General features: G+C 42.4%; 1 protein-coding gene across 1 annotated transcript in view; it reads left to right on the top strand.

Moving 5' to 3' along the window:
• Positions 1 to 26,682, top strand: part of LOC112250505 (collagen alpha-1(XXIV) chain) — a 205,918-nt gene that overhangs the window by 136,261 nt on the left and 42,975 nt on the right. The window contains exons 33-42 of the mRNA XM_042321159.1: positions 5,425 to 5,478; positions 6,394 to 6,447; positions 6,571 to 6,624; positions 9,044 to 9,097; positions 9,780 to 9,833; positions 9,952 to 10,059; positions 10,274 to 10,327; positions 11,919 to 12,026; positions 21,373 to 21,426; positions 22,990 to 23,043. Of these exons, the coding sequence (XP_042177093.1) occupies positions 5,425 to 5,478; positions 6,394 to 6,447; positions 6,571 to 6,624; positions 9,044 to 9,097; positions 9,780 to 9,833; positions 9,952 to 10,059; positions 10,274 to 10,327; positions 11,919 to 12,026; positions 21,373 to 21,426; positions 22,990 to 23,043 (648 nt within the window). The remainder of the gene's footprint in view (positions 1 to 5,424; positions 5,479 to 6,393; positions 6,448 to 6,570; positions 6,625 to 9,043; positions 9,098 to 9,779; positions 9,834 to 9,951; positions 10,060 to 10,273; positions 10,328 to 11,918; positions 12,027 to 21,372; positions 21,427 to 22,989; positions 23,044 to 26,682) is intronic.

Raw genomic sequence — 26,682 nt, 5'->3', positions numbered from 1 at the left:
GATTGCAGAGTTGTAATATAATCGCTGAACTATATAGCAGTTCCCCACTGAAGGGAAATTAATTAAAGAAACACGCATACCAAAGGACTTCGTATTAACAGTGAGCCTCACATAAATGTTGGTGTTGGCTGCTGTCAGCCCAGTACACACACACATTTCTCTCTGTGTCTTTCTTTATCTCTGTGTGGCCAGAGGTGATGATTCTCAATGTTGTGCTCCCGAGTGGCGCAGCGGTCTAAGGCACTGCATCTCAGTGCTTGAGGCGTCACTACAGACACCCTGGTTGGAATCCAAGCTGCATCACAAACCGGCCGTGATTGGGAGTCCCACAGGGCGGCAGACAATTGGCCCAGTGTCGTCCGGGTTTGGCCGTTGTAGGCCGTCATTGTAAAGAAGAATTTTGTTCTTAACTGACTTGCCTGGTTAAATAAAGAATGCATAAAATAATAATGCCGAATAGAACCTGCTGCATGCTCAATGAATCTTGGATCCATTCACAGATGCTTGGCCGGTTCATTTAGTTTGATAAATGACCTCTTTTCCAGCTCTCCTAAGTCACACTTTGGTGTACGACTTGACAAGCGATATTTGTAATTGTTTTTAACTGATGCGCCGCTGCGTACACACACACACACTAGCAGCGACCTGTCCTGCTCAGTGTCTAAATGCCATCATTTGTATAAAGCGAGGTCTATGAACACGGATCATTTTGTGTGTGTCAGGTGGAATGGGTGTAGTTACCGTGGGTGTTAAAACAGGTCATTTTTCCTCAGCGGTAAAACACACAATAATGCAACTGGAAATCCCCACTGTTATGACATGGTGAGCCCACGAAGTCCCTATCCTCATGAACCATCTCTAATGTACATTGATGTACAGAAGAGTGGGGTTTTAGATTGGGGGTAAGGGGTCCGTTCCGTTGAGCAGAGTTTGACGCTCTTACAACTCTAATCCTCAATATTAAAGTCTTTAAAACTACAAGGAAAGATTTTCCATCCAACAGTATGTTTTCTCCAGTATCTAACAGTATGTCTACTGCCGTCAGTATCTAACAGTATGTCTACTGCCGTCAGTATCTAACAGTATGTCTACTGCCGTCAGTATCTAACAGTATGTCTACTGCCGTCCGTATCTAACAGTATGTCTACTGCCGTCAGTATCTAACAGTATGTCTACTGCCGTCAGTATCTAACAGTATGTCTACTGCCGTCAGTATCTAACAGTATGTCTACTGCCGTCAGTATCTAACAGTATGTTTTCTCCAGTATCTAACAGTATGTCTACTGCCGTCAGTATCTAACAGTATGTCTACCCCAGTATCAGTATCTAACAGTAGTATGTCTACTGCCGTCAGTATCTAACAGTATGTTTTCTCAGTATCTAACAGTATCTAACAGTATGTCTACTGCCGTCAGTATCTAACAGTATGTCTACTGCCGTCAGTATCTAACAGTATGTCTACTCCCGTCAGTATCTAACAGTATGTCTACTCCCGTCAGTATCTAACAGTATGTCTACTCCCGTCAGTATCTAACAGTATGTCTACTCCCGTCAGTATCTAACAGTATGTCTACTGCCGTCAGTATCTAACAGTATGTCTACTGCCGTCAGTATCTAACAGTATGTCTACTGCCGTCAGTATCTAACAGTATGTCTACTGCCGTCAGTATCTAACAGTATGTCTACTGCCGTCAGTATCTAACAGTATGTCTACTGCCGTCAGTATCTAACAGTATGTCTACTGCCGTCAGTATCTAACAGTATGTCTACTCCCGTCAGTATCTAACAGTATGTCTACTGCCGTCAGTATCTAACAGTATGTTTTCTCCAGTATCTAACAGTATGTCTACTGCCGTCAGTATCTAACAGTATGTCTACTGCCGTCAGTATCTAACAGTATGTCTACTCCCGTCAGTATCTAACAGTATGTCTACTCCCGTCAGTATCTAACAGTATGTCTACTCCCGTCAGTATCTAACAGTATGTCTACTCCCGTCAGTATCTAACAGTATGTCTACTGCCGTCAGTATCTAACAGTATGTCTACTGCCGTCAGTATCTAACAGTATGTCTACTGCCGTCAGTATCTAACAGTATGTCTACTCCCGTCAGTATCTAACAGTATGTCTACTGCCGTCAGTATCTAACAGTATGTTTTCTCCAGTATCTAACAGTATGTCTACTGCCGTCAGTATCTAACAGTATGTCTACTGCCGTCAGTATCTAACAGTATGTTTTCTCCAGTATCTAACAGTATGTCTACTGCCGTCAGTATCTAACAGTATGTCTACTGCCGTCAGTATCTAACAGTATGTCTACTCCCGTCAGTATCTAACAGTATGTTTTCCGTCAGTATCTAACAGTATGTCTACTCCAGTATCTAACAGTATGTCTACTCCCGTCAGTATCTAACAGTATGTCTACTCCCGTCAGTATCTAACAGTATGTCTACTGCAGTATGTCAGTATCTAACAGTATGTCTACTCCCGTCAGTATCTAACAGTATGTCTACTGCCGTCAGTATCTAACAGTATGTCTACTCCCGTCAGTATCTAACAGTATGTCTACTGCCGTCAGTATCCGTCAGTATCTAACAGTATGTTTTCTCCAGTATCTAACAGTATGTCTACTGCCGTCAGTATCTAACAGTATGTCTTTCCCGTCAGTATCTAACAGTATGTCTACTCCCGTCAGTATCTAACAGTATGTCTACTCCCGTCAGTATCTAACAGTATGTCTACTCCCGTCAGTATCTAACAGTATGTCTACTGCCGTCAGTATCTAACAGTATGTCTACTCCCGTCAGTATCTAACAGTATGTCTACTCCCGTCAGTATCTAACAGTATGTCTACTCCCGTCAGTATCTAACAGTATGTCTACTGCCGTCAGTATCTAACAGTATGTCTACTGCCGTCAGTATCTAACAGTATGTCTACTGCCGTCAGTATCTAACAGTATGTCTACTGCCGTCAGTATCTAACAGTATGTCTACTGCCGTCAGTATCTAACAGTATGTCTACTGCCGTCAGTATCTAACAGTATGTCTACTCCCAGTATCTCAGTATCTAACAGTATGTCTACTCCCGTCAGTATCTAACAGTATGTCTACTCCCGTCAGTATCTAACAGTATGTCTACTGCCGTCAGTATCTAACAGTATGTCTACTGCCGTCAGTATCTAACAGTATGTCTACTGCCGTCAGTATCTAACAGTATGTCTACTGCCGTCAGTATCTAACAGTATGTCTACTCCCGTCAGTATCTAACAGTATGTTTACTCCCGTCAGTATCTAACAGTATGTCTACTCCCGTCAGTATCTAACAGTATGTCTACTGCCGTCAGTATCTAACAGTATGTTTTCTCGTCAGTATCTAACAGTATGTCTTTCTCAGTATCTAACAGTATGTCTACTGCCGTCAGTATCTAACAGTATGTCTACTGCCGTCAGTATCTAACAGTATGTCTACTGCCGTCAGTATCTAACAGTATGTCTACTCCCGTCAGTATCTAACAGTATGTCTACTCCCGTCAGTATCTAACAGTATGTTTTCTCCAGTATCTAACAGTATGTCTACTCCCGTCAGTATCTAACAGTATGTCTACTGCCGTCAGTATCTAACAGTATGTCTACTGCCGTCAGTATCTAACAGTATGTCTACTCCCGTCAGTATCTAACAGTATGTTTCCCTCAGTATCTAACAGTATGTCTACTCCCGTCAGTATCTAACAGTATGTTTTCTCCAGTATCTAACAGTATGTCTACTCCCGTCAGTATCTAACAGTATGTCTACTGCCGTCAGTATCTAACAGTATGTCTACTCCCGTCAGTATCTAACAGTATGTCTACTGCCGTCAGTATCTAACAGTATGTTTTCTCCAGTATCTAACAGTATGTCTACTCCCGTCAGTATCTAACAGTATGTCTACTGCCGTCAGTATCTAACAGTATGTCTACTCCCGTCAGTATCTAACAGTATGTTTTCTCCAGTATCTAACAGTATGTCTACTCCCGTCAGTATCTAACAGTATGTCTACTGCCGTCAGTATCTAACAGTATGTCTACTGCCGTCAGTATCTAACAGTATGTCTACTGCCGTCAGTATCTAACAGTATGTCTACTGCCGTCAGGAAACGACTAAAGTAAACATAGATCTGACAGGCAGTGCAGAGGAGCTCTGTATTCTCCCCAGTGACAGTGCCACAGTGCCATCTTGTGTTCAGTGTTGCAAAAGACATATTTGAGGAACAGTGAGACTGCAAGTGTGGTACTGTACGTCATCTGCTCTGTCATACAGTATATATCTCTCTATCAATCTTCATTAAAACTAAGCTGCGGTTGAATAAAATATTTATGAATTAGAGGATGATTGCATGCACTTTACGATAGTGACATTGACAAATGGCTTCATTAACCTCCACCATTCTTAGATCAACAGGCTGGATGTTCTTTTCAGTCCTCTCTGACACATTTTAGGAACATTTGTGCAAACAAAGCTTTGATTTACACTTTTAATGAAATATATTCCCGTCTTATGTTGACTCTTATGATTTACAATGTTTTCAGCACTCTCTCTTCTCAGGGCCTTTGTAAGAGTTCTGAAAATGACCATTCTCCTTTCTTTTTTTTCAAATCTCTTTGTTATGTGCTGTTGTACAGACATATTTAATTTGGTTATTATGTTATTAGGGGATTTTGAGTAATGCTTTACACTCACCGTTACAACAGGGGTTGTAAATAGTAGAGCACGTAGAGGTCCCTTACTGGAACTTCATGTGAAAGAGTTACAGTACTACAGAGAGAGTTATGTCATAGCCCCAACTTTAACGTCCTGACGTTGCACTTCTATACTAAGTGTAAGTGGAATTTGTAACTGTTGTTCTGAACGATGTGGAATTAATTTCGGGGACAAAGGAATATGACACCGACGCTGAGATGGCTGCGCTCTGTGTCGTTTGTCTCGAACATCGTGCAACTTTGTCACCACAATGGCCAAGCGATGTGTGTAGAATATCACACCGATCACAGATGAAGTCAGCGACATAATATTTCAGATCAGATAGTAATACCTTTGATACCCTTTTGAAAGACTTTATACCGTCGACACGCCGCTGAAAGCCACAGGTCAATAGCTTCTTTCCCCAGTTGTAACAGAAACTGTTCCCCGGTGTTTGTGTTCAGGATGCTATGGATCAGGTTCAGGAGTCAAGTTTATTGGCTTGTCCCTTCTCTTCTCAACGGGGACGTCTCCATTCCTGGAATATTATAACCCCCGCCCCCTCCTTTTTTTTCTGCATGACTTACTGGTCTGTATGTTTGCTTCTCTAGTCTGATCAGATCCATGGGGAGTCCCTCTGGTAGGCTCTGTATCTGGTTCATCCTGTGGTGGGACTATATGTTGGTGACCTCTGACCTGTCTCTCTCAGGGGAAAGCTGGGATCCCTGGCAGCACTGGAGAGAGGGGAGCCCATGGTGAACCAGTGAGTATCAGTCAATCAATCAATCGAACAGTTGTCACAGTGCTTTACAGTGACCCTGCCTAAAACCCTAAACACATTGGCTGCTTGCACACTAGAAGGAATTTAGCTGACCTCCCTTACAACCTGACGAGGGAAAAATCTGTGACATACTGTGACTGTGATTGTTCTGTGCAAAAAAATGTCTGACTATCATTGTGAAGTGGACATTCATTGGTAAAACGATTAAGCCTCTCTTTCTCCTGAGGCATATCCTGTCAGGGTAAAACATGTCAGGCCGTCGCTCGAAATGTTTTTTTCCCCACCCAGTCTAAACATTTAATCAGATCTGGTATTACTCAACCCCCAGTTAATCAGTTGTTCCAGTGCTCTGTAAAAAACAATCAGGGGGGAGCTGGGTGATTTTCATGTGGCTGATGGGATGTGTGTGTGACTACTTTTTCCAGCCTTTGATACTGACTATGCACGCGCTCACAAACACATTAGACACACACACAAAGGGAAGGAAACACACATGCGTGCACGCATGCACGACACACACATACACACACTTTACCCCATTATTAGCCCTCTCAAGAATAAGTCTCCAAATGCTCATATTTCATGGAAAACAGTGGAGAACCCCTCAAGAACATCAAAAATGTCAAACAACAAATATTTGACTAAGTTATTTCAATAACCCCCATATCCATGGTTTACATTATGTTCAGTTTATTTTACTAAGTTATTTCAATAACCCCCATATCCATGGTTTACGTGATGCTCAGTTTATTTGACTAAGTTATTTCAATAACCCCTATAGCCATGGTTTATGTTATGTTCTGTTTTTGCCTTGCACTCAATCAAGCCATGATCCGCCACATCACATGATATCACAGTAACCCATGAGACCACTGATTGGCTGATTCTCTCCTCTAGGGGCCCAAAGGACCCACGGGGGATGCAGGACCTGATGGAGAGCAAGGACCTGAAGTAACTATTGTTTAATTTAAATACTGGTTAGCTGTGAATTTCACTATACATCTGGATACACTCGCTGACTCTTTCTCACACACACACACTTTTTGTCTTTCTCCTCTTCTCTTTTCCACACAGGGTGCTCCTGGCGGAGAGGGGGAACCGGGTCCAGTTGGAGAACCTGGGATAAAGGTCAGTGTTCTGGAGAACAACTGATTGTGGTTTTAAACCTCACAAAACGAAATGACAGCCAGACACATCCAAGGCCCATGAGTCTTACTACAGCTCAGACTACAGCTTCTTAGATGTTACACGTCTTATTTAGGGTAGTTTGAGCGATTCTTGAACTTTTCTGACGGACATTTTGGTGTACAAAGCATTCTGTGAACGTCGCAGGGTCAAGTGCCTTCTGGTGCCAGAAAGCCCCATCTGTCTGCCTTCCGCTACCACTCTGTCAGCGGAGCTGACTGAAGTGTCAGGTTTCACATACCATATTTGATTAAGGAGTGGTGTGTCACATTTTTTGGCTGAACCAGACAAATAATCAATTTACTCTCCCTCTGAGCGACGGAGCCCAGACTAGGAGACTGCATATTAAAGGGGACAGTCTAGCAATTTCAGCAATCGCGTCGTGACCGGAAGTTCGGCTCTTTTTACTGAATCTGATCTTTTCAACTCGCTCAGTCAAAAGAACGAATCTTTCGTTCATTTGAGTCAGCAATGCCCAGAGTACGCAGGACCCCCTACCAGCGAACGATGAACTTAAAACTCTAAACAATCACAATACTGCCATCTTGTTCACCATAGGGGTCTTATTGGAGCGGTCATTTGTGACTGAGTCTCATAAAAGTCTGCTTCAAACAGTGTACATTCGTGATTGTTAGGCATACAAATACAATCATTTATTGATACCTTTGAAACAAGGTCTATTTGCAGCCACAACCGGACTAGATTATGATTGCTAGGCATACAAATACAATCATTTATTGATACCTTTGAAAAGAGGTCTATTTGCAGCCACAACCGGACTAGATTAGGAACGACTCTTGGCGGAACGCTATTGCTTGTCTGCCGCCAGGTCAGGGAGATTATTTAGCACTGTATCGTTTGCGCACTGCAGCAGCACCCTCTGTCAGGACCGACACTGGAGTAGAGAAGCAGGTACGGGGAGTCAAACATCTAATCGGAACAGACATGGAACAAGACATGAACAGCGTCAGCACACGGGTATACAAGGACATATGACAATCAATGTTGAGGCGGGGAACAGAGCGGGGGAACAGACAGATATAATGGAGGTAATGACAGAGGTGATTGAGTCCAATAATCGCTGATGCGGGGGAAGACAGGTGTGCGTAATGATGGTGGCAGGAGTGCGTAATGCTGGGGAGCCCGGCACCCTTGAGCGCCTGTGGGGCAGAGCGGGAGCAGGCGTGATACCCTCAAGCGATTTGTTTTCTCGAGTTGTCTTGAGCAGAGGAAGGCTGTGTATGTTTTGGTTCTTCAAAGCTGTGTCCATAACATTCAAAATCAATTAATTGCATTCATTCTTGCACCGTGTGAACAATTATCCATTAGGTCAAACAAGTGACTAAAATGAACGAGTCACTAGGAAAAACGAATCGTGACTCTCGACACAGTCAAAAGAGTTGTTAATAATTAATCAATTGCGAACTGTACATTACTACCGTCATGGTTTCATCTCACTGTGATATTCTCGGACGAATTTAGAGCTCTCAATATGAAAAAATACTCAATACATTGGTAGAATTGAAACACGTTCTCTGTGTCACAGAGGCATGAAATCACGTTGTGTGTACAGCTGAAGTTGTCACGAGTCTGCGAACATTCAAGTGGTGTCTCTGTGTTGCTCAGAGGAGGCTTGGCAGAAAGTGCTATTGTCGTCAGTTTAATGAAATGGGCCCAAAACTGTACTATCACTGAATCAAATCATATTTATTTTACAGTTATAATAAAGGTGAAATCTTATTGTAATTCATTTATAATTTGATTGTTACTACATTTAGAAAGCCTTTCAGTCATTTGTTCTATTTGAACATTTTCCTGATATTTGTACTATGTACTTGAGCTCGTGTCCTCAAAAGTAAGTACACCTCAGCAATGTATAACCATTTTTAACAGAAAGGTGAGTTCCAGACCTTTCTCGAACTATGCAGCATTACTAGTTAATGGTTATGGCCATTTCATGAAAAATTACTTTTGGGTATGTCTATTTAGGCAGAAATCGACATTTTGCCATAACGTCTAGTTTACCGCCTAGCCTACTCACCAATTAAAATTGTATGGTTGATCTACCTCAACATGATTAAAGTTGCCTTAGGAAAGAGGGAAATATGTCAACGTTAAGATGTGAGCGGCCCCAGGTCCCATTAGTAGGCTACCCACAATCCTCAGGGAGGGTTATGGCTTCTGTTCTGTGAACTCCTGATCACCCCTGTGGGGCTGTTAGTGTCCCTCTGAGAGGTAGATGACCTCCTTGTATGAAAAAAGGCGGTCAACACTCGTAAATAAACGGTTTACTCTTGGGATCCAGCACCTAAAGACTCAAATACATAACTTAGAGTTTACCTCTGCTGTTGTGTCCCTGCAGGGCGATGTGGGGCCGTTTGGAGGAGAGGGGGAACAAGGACAGCAGGGAATGAGAGTGAGTCCTGAGTACTTCAGAATACCTTTTAATCACAGTCTATGATTCTAATCCTGCTCTGCTTGTGTTTGGGAGAATCCGATATGCCAGTATATTTACTCTGCCCTCATTTGATGGAGGCGTGTAATCCTCGGGCCAGACACGGCCAGGGCAGCGTTGCGACTGATTTGTTCTTTGTCTTTTGGACTGTATCAATAACCTTTAGGGATGTTTCTCTCTCTCTCTTTGGGCAAGAGGAAAGCCCCACGGAGACTTAGAAAATCCCTGTAGAGAAAGAGGGTCCTTTGTGTCCAAGCTTAAACTCAGAGATCCTGTTTATGATTATTCAAATAATCACACTGTTTTTATTGTACATTCTTATTGACACTAATAACTAAATTCTCCAGACATGTTGGATTATTGGAGTACGCAATAGAGAAAACAGCAAGCATTTTTCCGTTAACCCCAATGGCTTACATATACTGGAAGAAAAATATAATCGTCATCACAGTCAGGCTCTTTCCAGTCTACAAGAACACACATGTTACACATGTTCCATGCCCTGTGGGTCTGAGTGTACATACATATGAGTCGTCTATACGTACTGCCCAATAAATTCATTCCATAGGAACATTTAGCATGCTATTACTTGTAACAATATGTGTTGCTATGGTTTTGGTAATGTGTGATTCTTTGTTTATAGAGTCTTCCAGGACCTGCTGGTGAGGACGGGCCCCTGGGAAAAGATGGTCCAAAGGTAAACATACTGAATGTTCAGCCAAATTAGAGTGTTTGTGTTCTCTATTACACATTTGACCTCAACAACATAATATTTTGCTGAATGCTATCTTTTGCCGTCCCTATCTTTGCCTCAGGGAGAACCAGGTGACCGTGGGCCAATGGGCGAGGCAGGGGACAGGGGGATAGAGGGAGACCCTGGGCTACCTGGGGCCACCGGACTGGCTGGAAAAAGTGGTTTCCCTGTAAGTTTTTCTGACAAACAATAATTACAACAATAGAGCCAAACACGATGATGCCTATGGGTCCCAGTAGGGGGCAGTCTTCACTTTAACAAAGCCTTGTAGTCCCTGGGGCATTCAAGGTGGTGTGGGCACACTGCAACAAAGGAGGTGTGACAAAGGTCAGTAGTCTAGACAAGTCCATAGATTGTTTCTAATGAGTTTGACTCTCTACCAGGGACCGGAGGGGAAACAGGGTCCCCTGGGGAACCGTGGCAGGCATGGCAAGAAGGTAACCATTCAGATGTTTTACTAGCATGTGTTGATACAGTGCCTTCAGAAAGTATTCATACTCCTTGACTTATTCCACATTTTGTTGTGTTCCAGCATGAATTCAAAATGGATTAAATTGGTAATTTGTTTTCAACCGTCTATGCACAATACCCCATAATGGCAAAGTGGAAACATGTTTTTAGAAATGTTTCCAAATGTATTGAAAATGAAATACAGAATTGACACCCCTGAGTCAATACTTTGTAGAAGCACCTTTGGCAGAGATTACTGTCTTTCTGGGTCTCTAAGAGCATTCCACACCTGGACTATGCAACATTTGCCCATTTATCATTTTCTAAATTCTTCAAGCACTGTCAAATTTGTTGTTGATCCTTGCTAAAACAAACATTTCAGGTCTTGCAATATATTTTCAAGTAGATTTAAGCCAAAACTTTAATTAGGCCACTGGTAAGCAACTCCAGTGTAGTTTTGGCCTTGTGTTTTAGGTATTGTCCTGCTGAAAGGTGAATTCATTTATCCTGATAAACTCCCCAGTCCTTGACAATTACAAGCATAACCATAAAATTATGCAGCCATCACTATGCTTGAAAATATGGAGAGTAGTACTCAGTGATGTGTGGTATTGGATTTACCCCAAACATAACACTTTGTATTCAGGACAAAAAGTTAGTTACTTTGCCATATATTTTTCAGCATTTCTTTAGTGCCTCGTTGCAAACAGGATCCATGTTTTGGAATATTTGTATTTCTGTTCACTCTGTCATTTAGGATAGTATTGTGGAGTAAATACAATGTTGTTGATCCATCCTCAGTTTTCTCCTATCACAGCCATGAAACTCTGTAACTATTTTATAGTCACCATTGGCCTCATGGTGAAATCCCTGGGCGGTTTCCTTCTTCTCCAGCAACCGAGTTAGGAAAGACGCCTGTATCTTTGTAGTGACTGACTGGATGTATTGATATACCATCTAAAGTGTAATTAATAACTTCACCAATCTAAAAGAGATATGTAATGTCTACTTTCTTTCATTTTTACCCATCTACTAATAGGTGCCCTTCTTTTTGAGGCATTGGAAAACCTCCGAGGTCTTTGTGGTTGAATTTGTGTTTGAAACTCACTGCTCGACTAAGGGACCTTACAGATTATTGTATTTGTCAGCTACAGAGATGATGTAGTCTTTCAAAATATCATGGTAAACAATATTATTGCGCACAGAGTGAGTCCATGCAACTTATTATGTGACTTGTTAAGCACATTTTTACTCCTGAACTTATTTAGGCTTGCCATAACAAAGGGGTTGAATAGTTATTGACTCAAGACATTTCAGCTTTTCATGTTTAATACATTTGTAAACATTTCAAAAAACATAATTCCATTTTGTCATTATGGGGTATTGTGTGTAGATCAGTGACACAAATCTAAATGTAATCTATTTTAATTTCAGGCTGTAACACAACAAAATGTGGAAAAAGTCAAGGGGTGTGAATACTTTTTGAAGGCTCTGCAGATCACTTGGATCCTCATCATCAGCGATACATCAGTGTCCATGCTGCACACACACACACCTTTGTTGTTGTTTTGTGTTCAGGGAGAGGCAGGCAAACCAGGTCATATCGGTGAGACAGGGGACATCGGGGACATCGGCCAGAAAGGGGGCACAGGACTGAAAGGCGCCAGAGGAACCAGAGGCCCTGCAGTCAGTACCCACTTTCCTTTTATTCCAGTATAGTCTGTGACCTAACTTCCTGTGTGGGAACCTGACACTTCTATTTAAATCTGTTTAACAAAGTGTCCCTCATTAGTACTGAAGGGCGTAAATCTGTAAGGTATTTCGTTTTTTCTAGGTCTTCCAGTTTTATGTACATTAAAGAGCGAGCGATCCAAAAGTAAGCTCATACTGATAGTCACTGAAGGATCAAGGCTTTGTAATAAAAAATGATCTGGCCAGGAGGATAGCATCCATGAAGCTATAGTCTCAACAATAAACACTTGAAATGGGACTGTTTTAGTGTCCTTGTTGATTGAGATGAGGTAACACACTCAGCATCCTAACACCCAGTAGAAATGGTTATTGGTTATTGACACTCAAGAACACTCACAATTGACTTATTACATATATTGAACAAAAATATAAACGCAACATGTAAAGTGTTGGTCCAATGTTTCATGAGCTGAAATAAAATGTCCCTGAAATGTTCCATATGCGCAAGAAGCTTATTTATCTAAAATGTTGTGTTTACATCCCTGTTAGTCAGCATTTACCTTTTGCCAAGATAATCCATCCACCTGACAGATGTGGCATATCAAGAAGATGATTAAATAGCATGATTATTACACAGATGCACCTTGTGCTGGGGGCAATAAAAGGCCACTCTAAAATGTGCAGTTTTGTCACACAACAAAATGCCACAGATGTCTCAAGTTTTGAAGGAGCGTCCAATTACCATTCTGACTGCAGGAATGTCTAGCAGAGCCATTGCCAGAGAATTGAATGTTAATTTCACTACCATATGCTGCCTCCAATGTTGTTTTAGAGAAATTGGCAGTACGTTCAACCAGCCTCACAACCGCAGACCACATGTAACCACACCAACCCAAGACCTCCACATCCGGCTTCTTCACCTGCAAGGAGCGTCTGAAACCAGCCACCCGTACAGCTGATTCAACTTTGTGTTTGCACAACCAAAGAATTTCTGCACAAACTGTCAGAAACCGTCTCAGGGAAGCTCATCTCAGTGCTCATCGTTCTCACCTGAGCGGTTTCACTGCAGTTCGGCGTAGCAATCGACTTCTGTGGGAAAATGCTCAACTTCGATGGCCACTAGCACGCTGGAGAAGTGTGCTCTTCACCGATGAATGCTGGCTTCAACTGTACAGGGCAGATGGCAGACAACGTGTATGGCATCGTGTGGGCGAGTGGTTTGCTGATGTCAACTTTGGGAACACGGTGGTGGTGGGGTTATGGTATGGGGAAGTACGGGCAGGCATAAGCTACGGACAACGAACACAATGGCATTTTATCGATGTCAATTTGAATGCATCAAGATACGGTGACGAGATCCATGTTGCAAGGGTCTGTACACAATTCCTGGAAGCTGAAAATGTTTTAGTTCCTCCATGGCCTGCATATTCACCCGATGAGCAGCTTTGAGATGCTCTGGTTCGATGTGTAGGACAGCGTTTCCAGATCCCGTCAATATCCAGAAACTTCGCACAGCCAGTGAAGAGGAGCCTTTTTTTAAAGCATCTGTGACCAACAGATGCATATCTGTATTCCCAGTCATGTGAAATCCCTATATTAGGGCCTAATTCATTTATTTCTACTGACTGATGTCCTTATATAGTGTGAATGAGTAAAATATTTTACATTGTTGCAAGTTGCGTTTATATTTTTGTTCAGTGTAGTCCCCATCTCATTGGCAGGTCTGTGATATTCCATTAATAAGACTAACTAATTTCCATGAGTGTCTCCGGAGAATAACCAACTGTAAGTAACCAACTGTAAAAACATCTGAAACAATAAAAGCAGAAAGCAAAGTAACCTAAACATGACTTTGTTCAAACCTGGCCAAGCCTCGGTCGGATCAGTAGCTTAAAACTAATGCAAAGTGATCGGAGTCTTTTCCTATGTCATTCCATTATAAGCTCGGAAGCTAATCTTTCTTTGTTCCCTTTCAGTCGGTCAACTCAGTACAACACAAGCTATGGGGGTAGTTCACGCGCTACCGCCCTCTGCTCAAGAACATTAGAACACGTGCCTCTCCGGAAGCCCTGTGTTCCACATGATAAACCTGAGGCACGGATTCACTCCTTCAATTCTTCTGCTCTTCACCTCGAGCTGAGCAGAACAATTCAGACATTTCTTAAAAATAAGCTAAAGGTATCAGGCTTAACAGTCCCACTTAAGGAGGGGATGCACACACATTGTGTCTGTTAAAGTTTGGTAACTGGTTTTGTGAAGTTCCCTACCAATTCTTCTGTCTGTTTAGACTGGCTGAGTACGATTGCAAACACAACCAAAATAATCAAGGCTAACAAGACAGATTCAGGTTTAAGACCATGCCCAAAGGAATAAAAGATACTCACATTAAAAATAAATAAAAATAACTCCCTCCAACGATACTCTTATGGCTTCTTCTCACAAGTGCCCGTACCTAGACTGGGTCTGAGTTACGGAACCCGGGGATGAATTGGGACTTGTCCTGTCTGTCTGAGGCGTGCGAAAGCAGCCCTAGCTCAATCCATTTGCTGTGCGCTCTGTCGCCGGCTAAGGGAGGTAACTTTAAGTGAGAGGGCGGCCGGGTCGGTGTGTACTCCATACCTCTCTTCCCAGACTTGGCCGATGATCTGGTTTAATGTGGACGGGATCAGGCTAGCTCAACAGCACTGCATAGTGTGCCAGTCAGGTTAGCGAGCTAGCTAGCGTACTGCCACAGGCGATCCCTGTCTCACATGGTGGAACTGTTTTTGTAGCTCTCTCGATTAGCATATGCAGCGTTCAGTCCCCTTGGTTATTCTAAACAGACCGTGCTGTGGTCAGAGAGATTCTCGAGACCGAAAGAAGATGCCACGCGGTGTTCTTTGGCTAGCTCTGTGCTGGCAGCGGGCTTGGCTAGCACTAGCCCGTGGGGATCATGCTGGGGAGCTGGCTACTGGCTTAGCAAAACTACATTTGGGTGTATAATAAACGATTATGGCTCCAATTTAGCTGTCCCAGACAAGTTTTTGAGATCGGAGACAAAAACCCCAAGTACTTGCATACTTGAGGTACGCGGCCGTCTCCGATGCTCGTTAAATATGAGCAGGTCAGAGATGTAATCTGAGGGCTACCGATGCCGTCTTTGAGCCGTCCCAGACATCCTGATATTTTCAAACATGTTTTTCCAACAACATTTGCAGTGCTCTTGTATTGTGAGATGTGCAACGACACGTTTTGAGAACATGATCAGCAATAGCCAATGACAGTTTGCCAGAGATGAAGCCAGTGAGATTATGATGTTGTATCGCATCACCCTAAAAGTGTAGACTTGAGCAGGGGTGATGACTACTGCTAGTATGCATTTGTACTTGCCAAAGAGTTAAATCTTTACAGCTCTGAAGTTCGCGAGCAAAGTTATTCAATTCAAAAATGTATTGGCTGAACATTTCAACTCTGTATAGCAAGCATGAAAGTCTGACTGACCCCGTTTTGAGGCTGTTTTGAGCCACAGCTCGTTGTAGCTATGTTGACAAACTAAACACATCACTTCATTACTTTCACGAGACAGCGTGCTAACAAGAATCCTCACAACAGTGTGGCCCCACACTGTGCCAAGTCATTTGCACCACTACTTTGACAAGACAAAAAAATAGGCTACAGAAAATACGGTTGTTTAATGTGAAAGGCTCAGCGATGTTTCGATTTTTAAATTGTTGTAGTGTACCACCTGGCATAAGAAGCCGTATAGCTGACGTAGGCTATCATATGTGTCCGACCGCCTGGATCTTAGGTAGCAAAATTTAGAATTTTTATTTTATTTTTTACATTGGATAAAAGTAGAGACTCCGAGCTAGAAAATGGTATATCATACACTGCAGTTGAGGAACAATGGGAAAGGAATTCTGCTTCGAACGTTGATAAACTTGAAACCACACTTTTGAGGTCATTCGCCCTTGAATGTTTGGTAAACCTACTGGAGAGCTCCTCTTTTTCTACACCCATTCAGCATCGCTCACACCCTCTTAAGCCTTGTGGTAAACACATGCTATATCAAATAAAAGTTTATTTGTCACATGCACAGGATACAGAAGGTGTAAACGGTACAGTGAAAGTACTTGCATACTTGCATAGTATCAATGTCAAAAACAGAAAGTGTCCAGATAAAAATATTTTATAAATATTTGATCATTATTAAATGATACTTACCCGACACACTTATCTAAATTGATCGGTCATGTGAAGGAAATGCTATAACCACCCCCCACCCACATCTAGCTAATTGGATGGGTCACTATTGTCTAGACGTGAACATTTTCATGAAATACAATCGATGGCCGTTATCACCCCCAGGCACACCTGCTAATTCAATGGGTCATGAAATAATCAGGCCAAAGTGGAGTCTTTTGTTTAGACATGTAACTAACTAGCTAAACAATTAACCGGCTTAACCCCAACTCATGTTACTACCAATACAAACATTGTCATATCTGCAGATAGCTAAAGCTAACAAACTAGGTTCAATGTTAACTAGCTAACATTAGGCTATAACAAGCAATGCAAATGGGTTTCTGATTCAAATAATATTACTACACAGATCATACACGTAATGTTAGCTAGTGAGCCAGCAAGCTACCGTTTGCTAGCTAACTAACAGTATGCTTTAACTTGCAATAAAAATGAATTTCTGACTAAATTAGAAACTTATATCTGGAAAATGTAGCTACTCTTATCTGTATACATGAATGAATGCTTCACGGCAGACGGGAACATTTTAACTACATTTTTTTTGTAGCTACATCTTGTTTGGCTAGCATTGTCAAGTCACCCCAGTTCACACTGACCATGGCGTGTGCAGAAAGCTAATCACTTATTCCTACTGATCTGTTGATAGCGCCGGCTAAATTCAGGGCATCAATGTTGATAAGAAAAGTAGCAAAATCGTTGTAGTTCTCAATGGCTAACGTTATATCGTTCAAAAACGGTGTGGGAGAAAGGACTGTCAACACATACTGAACAGCTCATGTTATAGACATAAGTGTGCTACATGGCAGACAAATCCAAACTCATCTCCTGGCATGTCCAGCCCATACATTATCTCAACCAATCATGGCTAGTGGGAAGGTTCCTGACTTTTTCCCTGGCTAAACCAACTAGGCTCGTAATTTAACAATTGTATTCGTATTTATGGATGGAATACAAGTTTGTGAGGATACGTAAAAGTTCACATGTTCCAGAAGGCATATCTGCCCCAAAAATAAGCTTTTTGAAAAAAAAAGGATACTTACGTTCAAATGCTGTTCCTGTGAGGTACTGAGGTGCGATATACACCTAGTTTCCTGAAATGAGTCACATATGGTACTGTGATAACAATCAAACATTGCTGGAGCTCCTGTGCCTATAAAAGAGCCTGGCTGCATGCGGGCTATACGGTATCAGGCACTCTATTTCCACAAGGGGGCATCCCTCCCCATAGTTAGCTTATTACTGGGATTCATTGCTGATTCCTCCCTCTAGCTCACTGGTCCCCATGAGGTGCTTAGTGATACAGGTTATGGACTCGGTAGGCAGTTGGCAATCATGCTGTTATCCCAAACCCGGTCTCTGTGGTTCATACTGTATGAACTCCAAGATAAGCAGTCTGTCTCTTGCTCAATACATTTTGTTCCTGGGAATTGGATTCGATTACGAATCACCCTTTCTGTTATCACAGATGGGGTCAGTTTTTCAGAGGAGTCTGTCCCTTTTCGAGCGGAGTTACAAGGTACGGGGTCACTGGTACCTATGACTGCTGGGCCTGATAACTTCCATGATATTTTTTTATGTGTGCACCTAACTTGGTGAGAGGGGAGATGGCACAGGCTGGGGTCTCCCCTTCAAATCAAATCCAAATGAATTTGTCATATGCTCCGAATACAACCTGTGGAGACATTACAGTGAAATTCTTACTTACAAGCCCTTAACCAACAATGCAGTTTTAAGAAAATAAGTGTTAGCTATTTTTTACTTAAGTCAAAAATAATAGCTAAGTAAAAATAATAGCTAAGTAAAAATAAAAGTAACAAATAATTAAACAGCGGCAGTAAAATAACAATAGTGAGGCTATATACAGGGTGATCCGGTACCAAGTCAATGTGTGGGGGCACTAGTTAGTTGAGGTAATATGTACATGTTGGTAGAGTTAAAGTGACTATGCCTAGATAATAAACAGAGTAGCAGCATTGTAAATGACGGGTCTGGGTAGCCCTTTGATTAGCTGTTCAGGAGTCTTATGGCTTGGGGGTAGAAGCTGTTAAGAAGCCTTTTGGACCTAGACTTGGTGCTCCGGAACCACTTGCCTTGCGGTACCAGAGAGAACAGTCTATAACTAGGGTGGCTGGAGTCTAACCACTTTTAGGGCCTTCCTCTGACACAGCCTGGTATAGAGGTCCTGGATGGCAGGAAGCTTGGCTGGGCCATACACACTGGGCCATACACACTACTCTCTGTAGTGCCTTGCGGTCGGATGCCGAGCAGTTGCCATACCAGGCAGTGATGCAACCAGTCAAGATGCTCTAGATGGTGCAGCTGTACAACCTTTTGAGGATCTGAGGACCCATGACAAATGTTTTCAATTTCCTGAGGGGGAATAGGCCCGACTTTTTTAGTGTGTTTGGACCATGATAGTATGTTGGTTATGTGGACACCAAGGAACTTGAAGCTCTTAACTTGCTCCACTACAGCCGGTGAGATTCCTCCTTTTCCTGTAGTCCACAATCATCTCCTTTGTCTTCATCACGTTGAGGGAGAGGTTGTTGTCCTGGCACCACACGGCCAGGTCTCTGACCTCCTCCCTGTAGGCTGTCTCATAATTATCAGTGAACAGGCCTACCACTGTTGTCATCTGCAAACTTGATAATAGTGTTGGAGTAGTCACTGGCCATGCAGTCATGAGTGAACAGGGAGTACAGGAGGGGACAGAGCACACACCCCTGAGGGGCCCCCGTGTTGAGGATCAGTATGGCGGATGTGTTGTTACCTACCCTTACCACCTGGAGGGCGGCCCGTCAGGAAGTCCAGGATCCAGTTGCAGAGGGAGGTGTTTAGTCCCAGGGTACTTAGCTTGCCTTCCTCCCCAGATGTTCGTTGTGACAACGGTACCCCCAAGTGGCACAACCAATCGGGTATGAAGCCCTCAAATCCAGAGTTGACTGGGGTTCAGGCAAACATTGGCACTTAAACATATTGTTTCTACCCCAAGTTCCACAGTGTTTCAAGAGTTGAGTCCTCCAAATGTCAGCTGAATAAAGAGTCATTTCCCCACAGTCAGACACTGAAAATTGTGTAAATGGAAACATTTACAGGTGATGTTCCACCCCTTCAGATGGCACTATTTTGGGAGACTCTCTGTCTGTGTCACCCAACTGCCCTGGATTATGTGAGCAGCGAAGTCGGGGTACAGGCTATAATTTGTTGTGCATCCCTGTGCAGTGTCTGGGGCTCAGGATATTGGACTACCTGGATAATTGTCTGGTGGTAGCCAAGGGTGTTGTTACCTGCATTTCGTATGTTCAGCCTCTGGGTTTCATAGTGGATCAAGAATAGCTATTTGGCTCCATCTCAGTGTCGTTTTTGCCAGTGCCTGTGCCTATTAGGGATGATGGTTTCTATAATAGCCATGGTCACCCCCCTGTTGCTGATGCAACCTTTCCAGCGGTAGATAATAGACACTCGCTTGGACGCACCGTGCCAATTAAACCAGTCACTCCGCGTGTCCCCATCATGTCTACGGCTCTGGCTCGGTGGAGGGACCCGTTCTGTTGTTGCTGGGGACCCCCATGGGTCGAGTTATATCCCGCAGAGTGATCACGACAGACTCATCCTCCCAAGGGTGGAGTGCGCTGTGCAAGGGCAGCTCAATTTGGGAGTTGTGTACAATGTCACAGAGCGTGCTGCACATGAATTAGCTGGGGCTTTTGACGGTGTACATAGTACTCAGGCGCTTTTTCCCATTCTTGCCAGGCCATTATGAGGACCAACAGCGGGACAGTGGTGGCATACATCAACAGACAGGGAGTGTTGCGGTCTCGGTTCCTATTGTCCCAGTGTGGACTTTCACTCACTCCCTAGGTGCCTCACAGGTACGGATAACCGGGGGGGTGGTCTCTTGTACGCATGTACATTGAGCAGACCAGGGGTGTCCATTTGTGTGACCAACTTTGTCTGTTTTGCTAATCCGGCTCATGGCTGAGCGTTTTCGAATTAGAGTCTCTACAACTGAATTGTGGAGGCTATTTCTCTGGCATATGGCAGAAAAAGGCAGGGATTGCCTAACAGTGCACATGCCCACTCCACCAGGGGTCTGGTGGCATCTCGGGCGTTGTTTAAAGGGTTGCCTGTTGGAGATATTATTGGTGTGGTGCATTGGGCATCACCACACACAGTTTTCTCAGGTTTTATCTCTTGGATGTCACTTCCGCCAGTGTAGCCCACAGTGTGAATACGGCTGTGGCAGGATAGGATCATTAGGCAGCGCACAGATTGCACAATACCCGGGTACTGCAGGTCTGCCGTGGGCAATTTCAATTGGTGTCCGCTGGGGTTGGCTTGGAGTGTGATTTCATGTCTCCGTAGCTGTGTTGTACCAAGTTGACCGACTCAAAGGGGATGTAGAGTTATGACTATAACTACTGTTCCCTGAAGGAGGGAAACAAGGTACAACACCTGTTCGGGCCCCACGCCGCCCAGTTCCAGGCTCGGTGAAGAGTGGTTCTGAATTGAAGGAATTAATCCGCGCCTCGAGTTTATCACCTGTGGAAGGTGGGGCTTCCGTTGAGGCACGGTGTTCATTGGCCTTCTCAGGCCAAGCTCTCAAACTCCCCCCTAGCTCTCAAACTCCCCCCATAGCTGTGTTGTACCTTGCTTCCCTCCTTCAGGGAACAGTAGTTATAGTTCTAACTGTAAGTTTTGTATAGCAATTAGCAGCTTGCAAACCTGGTAGTATTTGCGGACAAGCAATATCCCTATTAGGTTCTGTTATGAGTTGTAAAAGCCTGATGTCAGAAACAGAGCAGAGGATATGAATAATCGTTTTCCCCCTGCAGCACGGGATCACACAGGAAAATGAAGAAAAAGCCAGGATGTTCCTTTCAGTTGAGAACAGAACTCCTTTTCCAGTGTTAGGCCTTGAAAACTCTGTTGTGATAGCCGGTGAAGGAAAATATGTATGCCTTAGTGACATACAACTCCTCAGTTCCATGGATTCAGACGCCAAGGTTATATTTAGCATTACCACGTAGTACAGATAGAATATCAAAACAAATTGCTGTAAAAACTAACGTGTGGCTGTTTTCTGCATCATTTTCAGGGTCGTCCGGGATTTATGGGGCCTGGGGGGATGCCTGGAATGGCAGGATACACAGTGAGTTACTCCTGTCTGGCTATAATAACAACATACACACACTTCTCTTTCTCCCAGTCTTTCTCTTTCTCTCCATCACTCCCTCTGTCTCTCTCGATCTTTCTTTCTCTCCTTAAGTCAATGCCTCACTCGGTCTCATACACACACACACACACACACACACACACACACACACACACACACACACACACACACACAAACAACAAAACAGGTGTGAATCTAAGTCCTGTTCTGGTGACATGTCACTCACACCAAATCATGACTCCAGAGTGTCCTTATCAGATTCGTCTCTATTCACCTCAAAGCAGTGCTTGACTTGGACAGGAGCTCACCAGAGCTGAATACCTGCACCTCAAAATATTCTACTGCTTGAGCTCCTGTTCCTCTTATAGAATATTAGATCGTAAGTATTGTGGAGCTCCTGCACCTAAATATAAACAGTTCCGGCACCCAAAATGAGCACTGGCACTTATTTCAGTCCAAGTCAAGCACTGCCTCAGAGAGATTCACCCCAAAGGACCTGAGAGGATCTGACATGGCCTTTGTTCTGTTCCTACACATCCCACTGAACGCAACACGCCCTCAGGTCATCTCTAAGTCTCTTTAAGCCCATTCCAGAGTTCCTTAAAGAGGTGGCATCCATTGCCAACTCCCCTGGCTGTCTCTTTCTGTGTATTTTTGCATTGGCTTTGAACCTTCACTCTTGAAGTGAAATAATGTGTGGATTGGAACCATCTTTTCCTCTGACAAGCAAGGTGTGGCCGTGGCCGCTGCCTCGCCTTCTGGCTTCTCTCTAGTCCAACACAAGACAACAGAACACCTGGTGTCGAATCGCTACCAAGCTTGCACACACACACCCATACACCAACAGTGCTCTGCAGCCAAATACAACTAGACAACAGGACACCTGTGTCGTATCAATACCAAAGCAAACAAAATGTCAAGCCAGAACAGAGAAGAAAGCTATACTGGAAATGGTAAAGCCCAACCCCAAACCCTTAAAACCAAATTCTTTGGCACATCAACAGCCAGGTCATTGCCAGTTTTCATTCTGTTTTTGAGTCAAACACAACTAGACAACAGAATGTATCAATAATACCACAGCAACACACACCTAGCCAAACAGGAACAAAGAAGAAAGGTGAATTGGATATGGTCAACCTCAAACCCTTAAACCCAAATCCTCTGGCAACTCCGGAGGACGCCAGGTCATTGCCAGTCTAATTCTGTTTTTTAGTTAGATAACGATGTAGGGCACCACAAGTTCACCGTGTATCTATTTAGTCAGTTTGTATTGTACACTCACTCTCAGCTTGCTCACACACCCCACCCAAGTTTTTGAGTGATTTCTGAGGGCCTGCCAAAGCAGTAATTATACCAGGGAAATATCTCTCTCCTTTGCTGTCCTTAGTGTGTTTATTATAAAGGCATCATGATTATACACTGTTAACACATGTTGACAATCTACGCCATGTCAAGTTCTGTGTTATTGTACTGTCTGTCTACAGTGAGTTGCTGTGTATGACTTGTCAGGTGAATAATCATGGGTTTGGTTATTCTTAGGGCCACGCTGGTAAGCCAGGATCCATTGGACCTCCTGGGCCCAAAGGTGAAAAGGTAACGTGAGCATTTGCATGTTTTTTTTTGTCCTCCTTCTGCACACAGTATTACATTTTTAGCCTTTTGAAAATATACGCCATGTACAATGCCTTCAGAAAGTATTCATACCCTTTGACTTTAAGTTTAAATGGATTAAATCATTTTTTTTCTCACCCATCTACACACAATACCCTATAATGACAAAGTGAAAACCATGTTTTTAGAAAAAATTGAAAATGTATTGAAATCGCATTTAGATTCGTATTCACACTCGATACTTTGCAGATGCACCTTTGGCAGCAATTGAAGCTGTGAGTCTTTCTGGGCAAGTCTCTAAGAGCTTTCCACACCTGCATTGTGCAACATTTTCCCATTATTCTTTTCAAAATTCTTCAAGCTCTGTCAAATTGGTTGTTGATCATTGTAAAAAAATATATTTCCAGGGCTTGCCGTAGACTTTCAAATAGATTTAAGTCAAAACAAGCGGCAGTTGGTGCCATTTAAGATGAGGGAGGATGATAGATTTTTTTATGAGCATGGCCTTATTTCTATTATAGCATATATATATATATATATATATATATATATATATATATATATATATATATATATATATATATATATATATATATATATATATATATATATATATATATATATATAATGTTTTTGCCTTTATTTATACAGGTTTTTTTAATTTAGTTAAAATTTTCAAGAGAGACCTGGTCCAACAGCAGCAGGGGGAACAAAGTTTCAGGCAAAACAACTTACACACACTAACATAACATTGAACAAAACTATAGACACACATACAGTACAACAATTACATATTACGTAAAGAAAAAAAGAAAAACAATAAAGCTGACCTAAAGACAATTACACTCTTCTATGATATTTACATCGACCAAGTGTTTAAACCACCAACGTGACTAATGTTCAGGAGAGAATCCCAGGACCACGGAGCTGAGTAACTAAAATGATTTCTACCATAACCTGTTCTAAGTCTTGGTACTGTTAAAAGCAAATGAGAATGGGACCGTAATTGATATTTATTTACTGATCTGATTAAAAATGAACAGAGATAAAGTGGCATTTTTATTTTTTTTAATTTTATTTTTTAACCTTTATTTAACCAGGCAAGTCAGTTAAGAACACATTCTTATTTTCAATGACGGCCTGGGAACAGTGGGTTAACTGCCTGTTCAGGGGCAGAACGACAGATTTGTACCTTGTCAGCTCAGGGGTTTGAACTCGCAACCTTCCGGTTACTAGTCCAACGCTCTAACCACTAGGCTACGCTGCGCGATTTTACCCAATATGACCTTATAAATCTGTGTATACCAGCGCTTAAGCCTACACAAGGTCAATGACGCCCAGCCAACGGCGCTGTAGAGATCACAATGATGTGTTAGACATTTTTGATTGATAATGAACCTGAGGGCCACATGATATACTGAATCAAGTTCTCTCAGGGTAGTGGTTGAGCCCTGCATATACAGCTCTGGAAAAAATGAAGAGACCACTACAAAATGATCAGTTTCTCTGGTTTAACTATTTATAAGTATGTGTTTGGGTCAAATTAACATTTTTGTTTTATTCTATAAACTACTGACAACATTTCTCCCAAATTCCAAATACAAATATTGTCATTTAGAGCATTTATTTGCAGAAAAGGACAACTGGAGGACCATCAGATCAAGACCCTGTCATGGGCCAGCCCATGAGGAAGATGGATGGTCACAAGCCATCAAACAAAGCTGAGCTGCTTGAATTTTTGTGCCAGTAATGGCATAAAGTCACCCAACATCAATGTGAAAGACTGGTGGAGAGCATACCAAGACGTATGAAAGCTGTGATTGAAAATCAGGGTTATTCCACAAAATATTGATTTCTGAACTCTTCCTAAGTTAAAACATTGGTATTGTGTTGTTTAAAAATGAATATGAACTTATTTTCTTTGCAATATTCGAGGTCTGACAACACTGCATCTTTTTTTGTTTTTTTGACCAGTTGTCATTTTTTGACAATATTTTTATTTGGAATTTGGAAGAAATGTTGTCAGTAGTTTATAGAATAAAGCAACATTTTTCATTTTACCCAAACACATACCTATAAATAGTAAAATCAGAGAAACTGATAATTCTGCAGCGGTCTCTTCATTTTTTCCAGAGCTGTATATAACATCACTAAAATCTAAAGCCGGCAGCAATGTACATCATACCAGCTCCTTCCTGGCCTCCAGAGAAAAACAAGCCTTGTGCCAGTAATAAAAACCTATTTTCAGCTTGAGCTTCTATGTTCTCTACATGAACAGTGAAGCTCAGCTTGTCATCCACCCACACTCCCAAATATTTGCACACTTTGACCTGATCTGATTAGTTACATAGTATGTCCATCCAATGTAGCAATGACATGATAATAAATACCATGCATTTTGTTTGAACCCGAATTCAGCTTCAAATCATACAGATTCTGTTGTATGGTGTTAAATGGGCATTTTCAAATGCTAAACTAGATAAACTACTACCACTTGAATAAAGAACAGTGTCATCTGCATAAAATTAACATCTGTTGTTTTAATATGGTCCCAAATGTTGATGATATACAAAATGAACAGTGGGCCAAAAATAGAATCTTGCGGAACACCTGAGCACAACTCTATGGACTCAAATTTACAACCATCCGCCATTACACATTTTGTACGATTCGATAGTTAATTTATAAACCAATCTAGAGCATGACCAGCAATTCAATAACATGTTAACCTTTGCACCAGCACAGCATGGTCCACGGTGTCAAATGCCTTCGACAAATCAATAAAGACACACAATGTTACTTCTTGTCAAGAGCACAATGGATGTCATTTAAAAGCTTCAATGATGCTGAAACAATGCTGTGGCCAGACCTAAAACGTGATTGCATTCCATTTAAGATGTTGTTTTCTTGGAGGTAGTCCTTCAGCTGCCTACTAACTAAGGATTCCAGTACCTTAGACAGTACAGACAATTTTGATATGGGTCGATAGATGTCAAGTAGCGAAGAATCTCCACCTTTCAGGAGAGGCAGTACAAAAGCAGATTTCCATAACTTTGGGATTTCCTTCATGTCAAGCGTGAGGTTAAAAATACGTGTTGAGGGGGAGCAATGATTTCTTCAGCTAGGTGTAGGAGGCGGGGCTCAAGATCATCAGGGCCAGGCGATTCCTTTCTATCTATTTCTTTCAGGGCTGTACGCACTTCTGAAAGAGAGAAGGATGAGAATGAGAACACTGGTGAAGGAGTGCACAGGGGTGTCAGGTAAATTCACAGGGGGCTCATTTAGACGTTTAACCTTTTCAAATAAAATGCCTGCATCTATAAAATGCTGATTCAAGACTTTTAGAATAGAGGTTCTCTCGGTTACAATCTGTGTGTCTACCAACAATTGTTTGGGAAGCTGTGTATCTTTTTTGCACTCCAAACCTTTCACTCCTTGTCAAAATTGGGAGGGATGATTTAAATTATATGAGGTAGATTTAAGGTAGTGGTCTGCTTACAGTTTTCAGGTCATAGCAACACCCAGATTTCGAAGACGTTTAAAAGCCATCCAACCATCTGCCGAACCAGACCCTATTGCTTTAGCCCACATGGCATTTTGTTCCCTTATGATTTTAGTAAA

Source organism: Oncorhynchus tshawytscha, linkage group LG01 (assembly GCF_018296145.1).
Source record: "Oncorhynchus tshawytscha isolate Ot180627B linkage group LG01, Otsh_v2.0, whole genome shotgun sequence".
Lineage (NCBI taxonomy): Eukaryota > Metazoa > Chordata > Actinopteri > Salmoniformes > Salmonidae > Oncorhynchus > Oncorhynchus tshawytscha.
The sequence above is the reverse complement of the archived record's forward strand: the minus strand, read 5'-3'. Positions and strand labels throughout refer to the sequence as shown.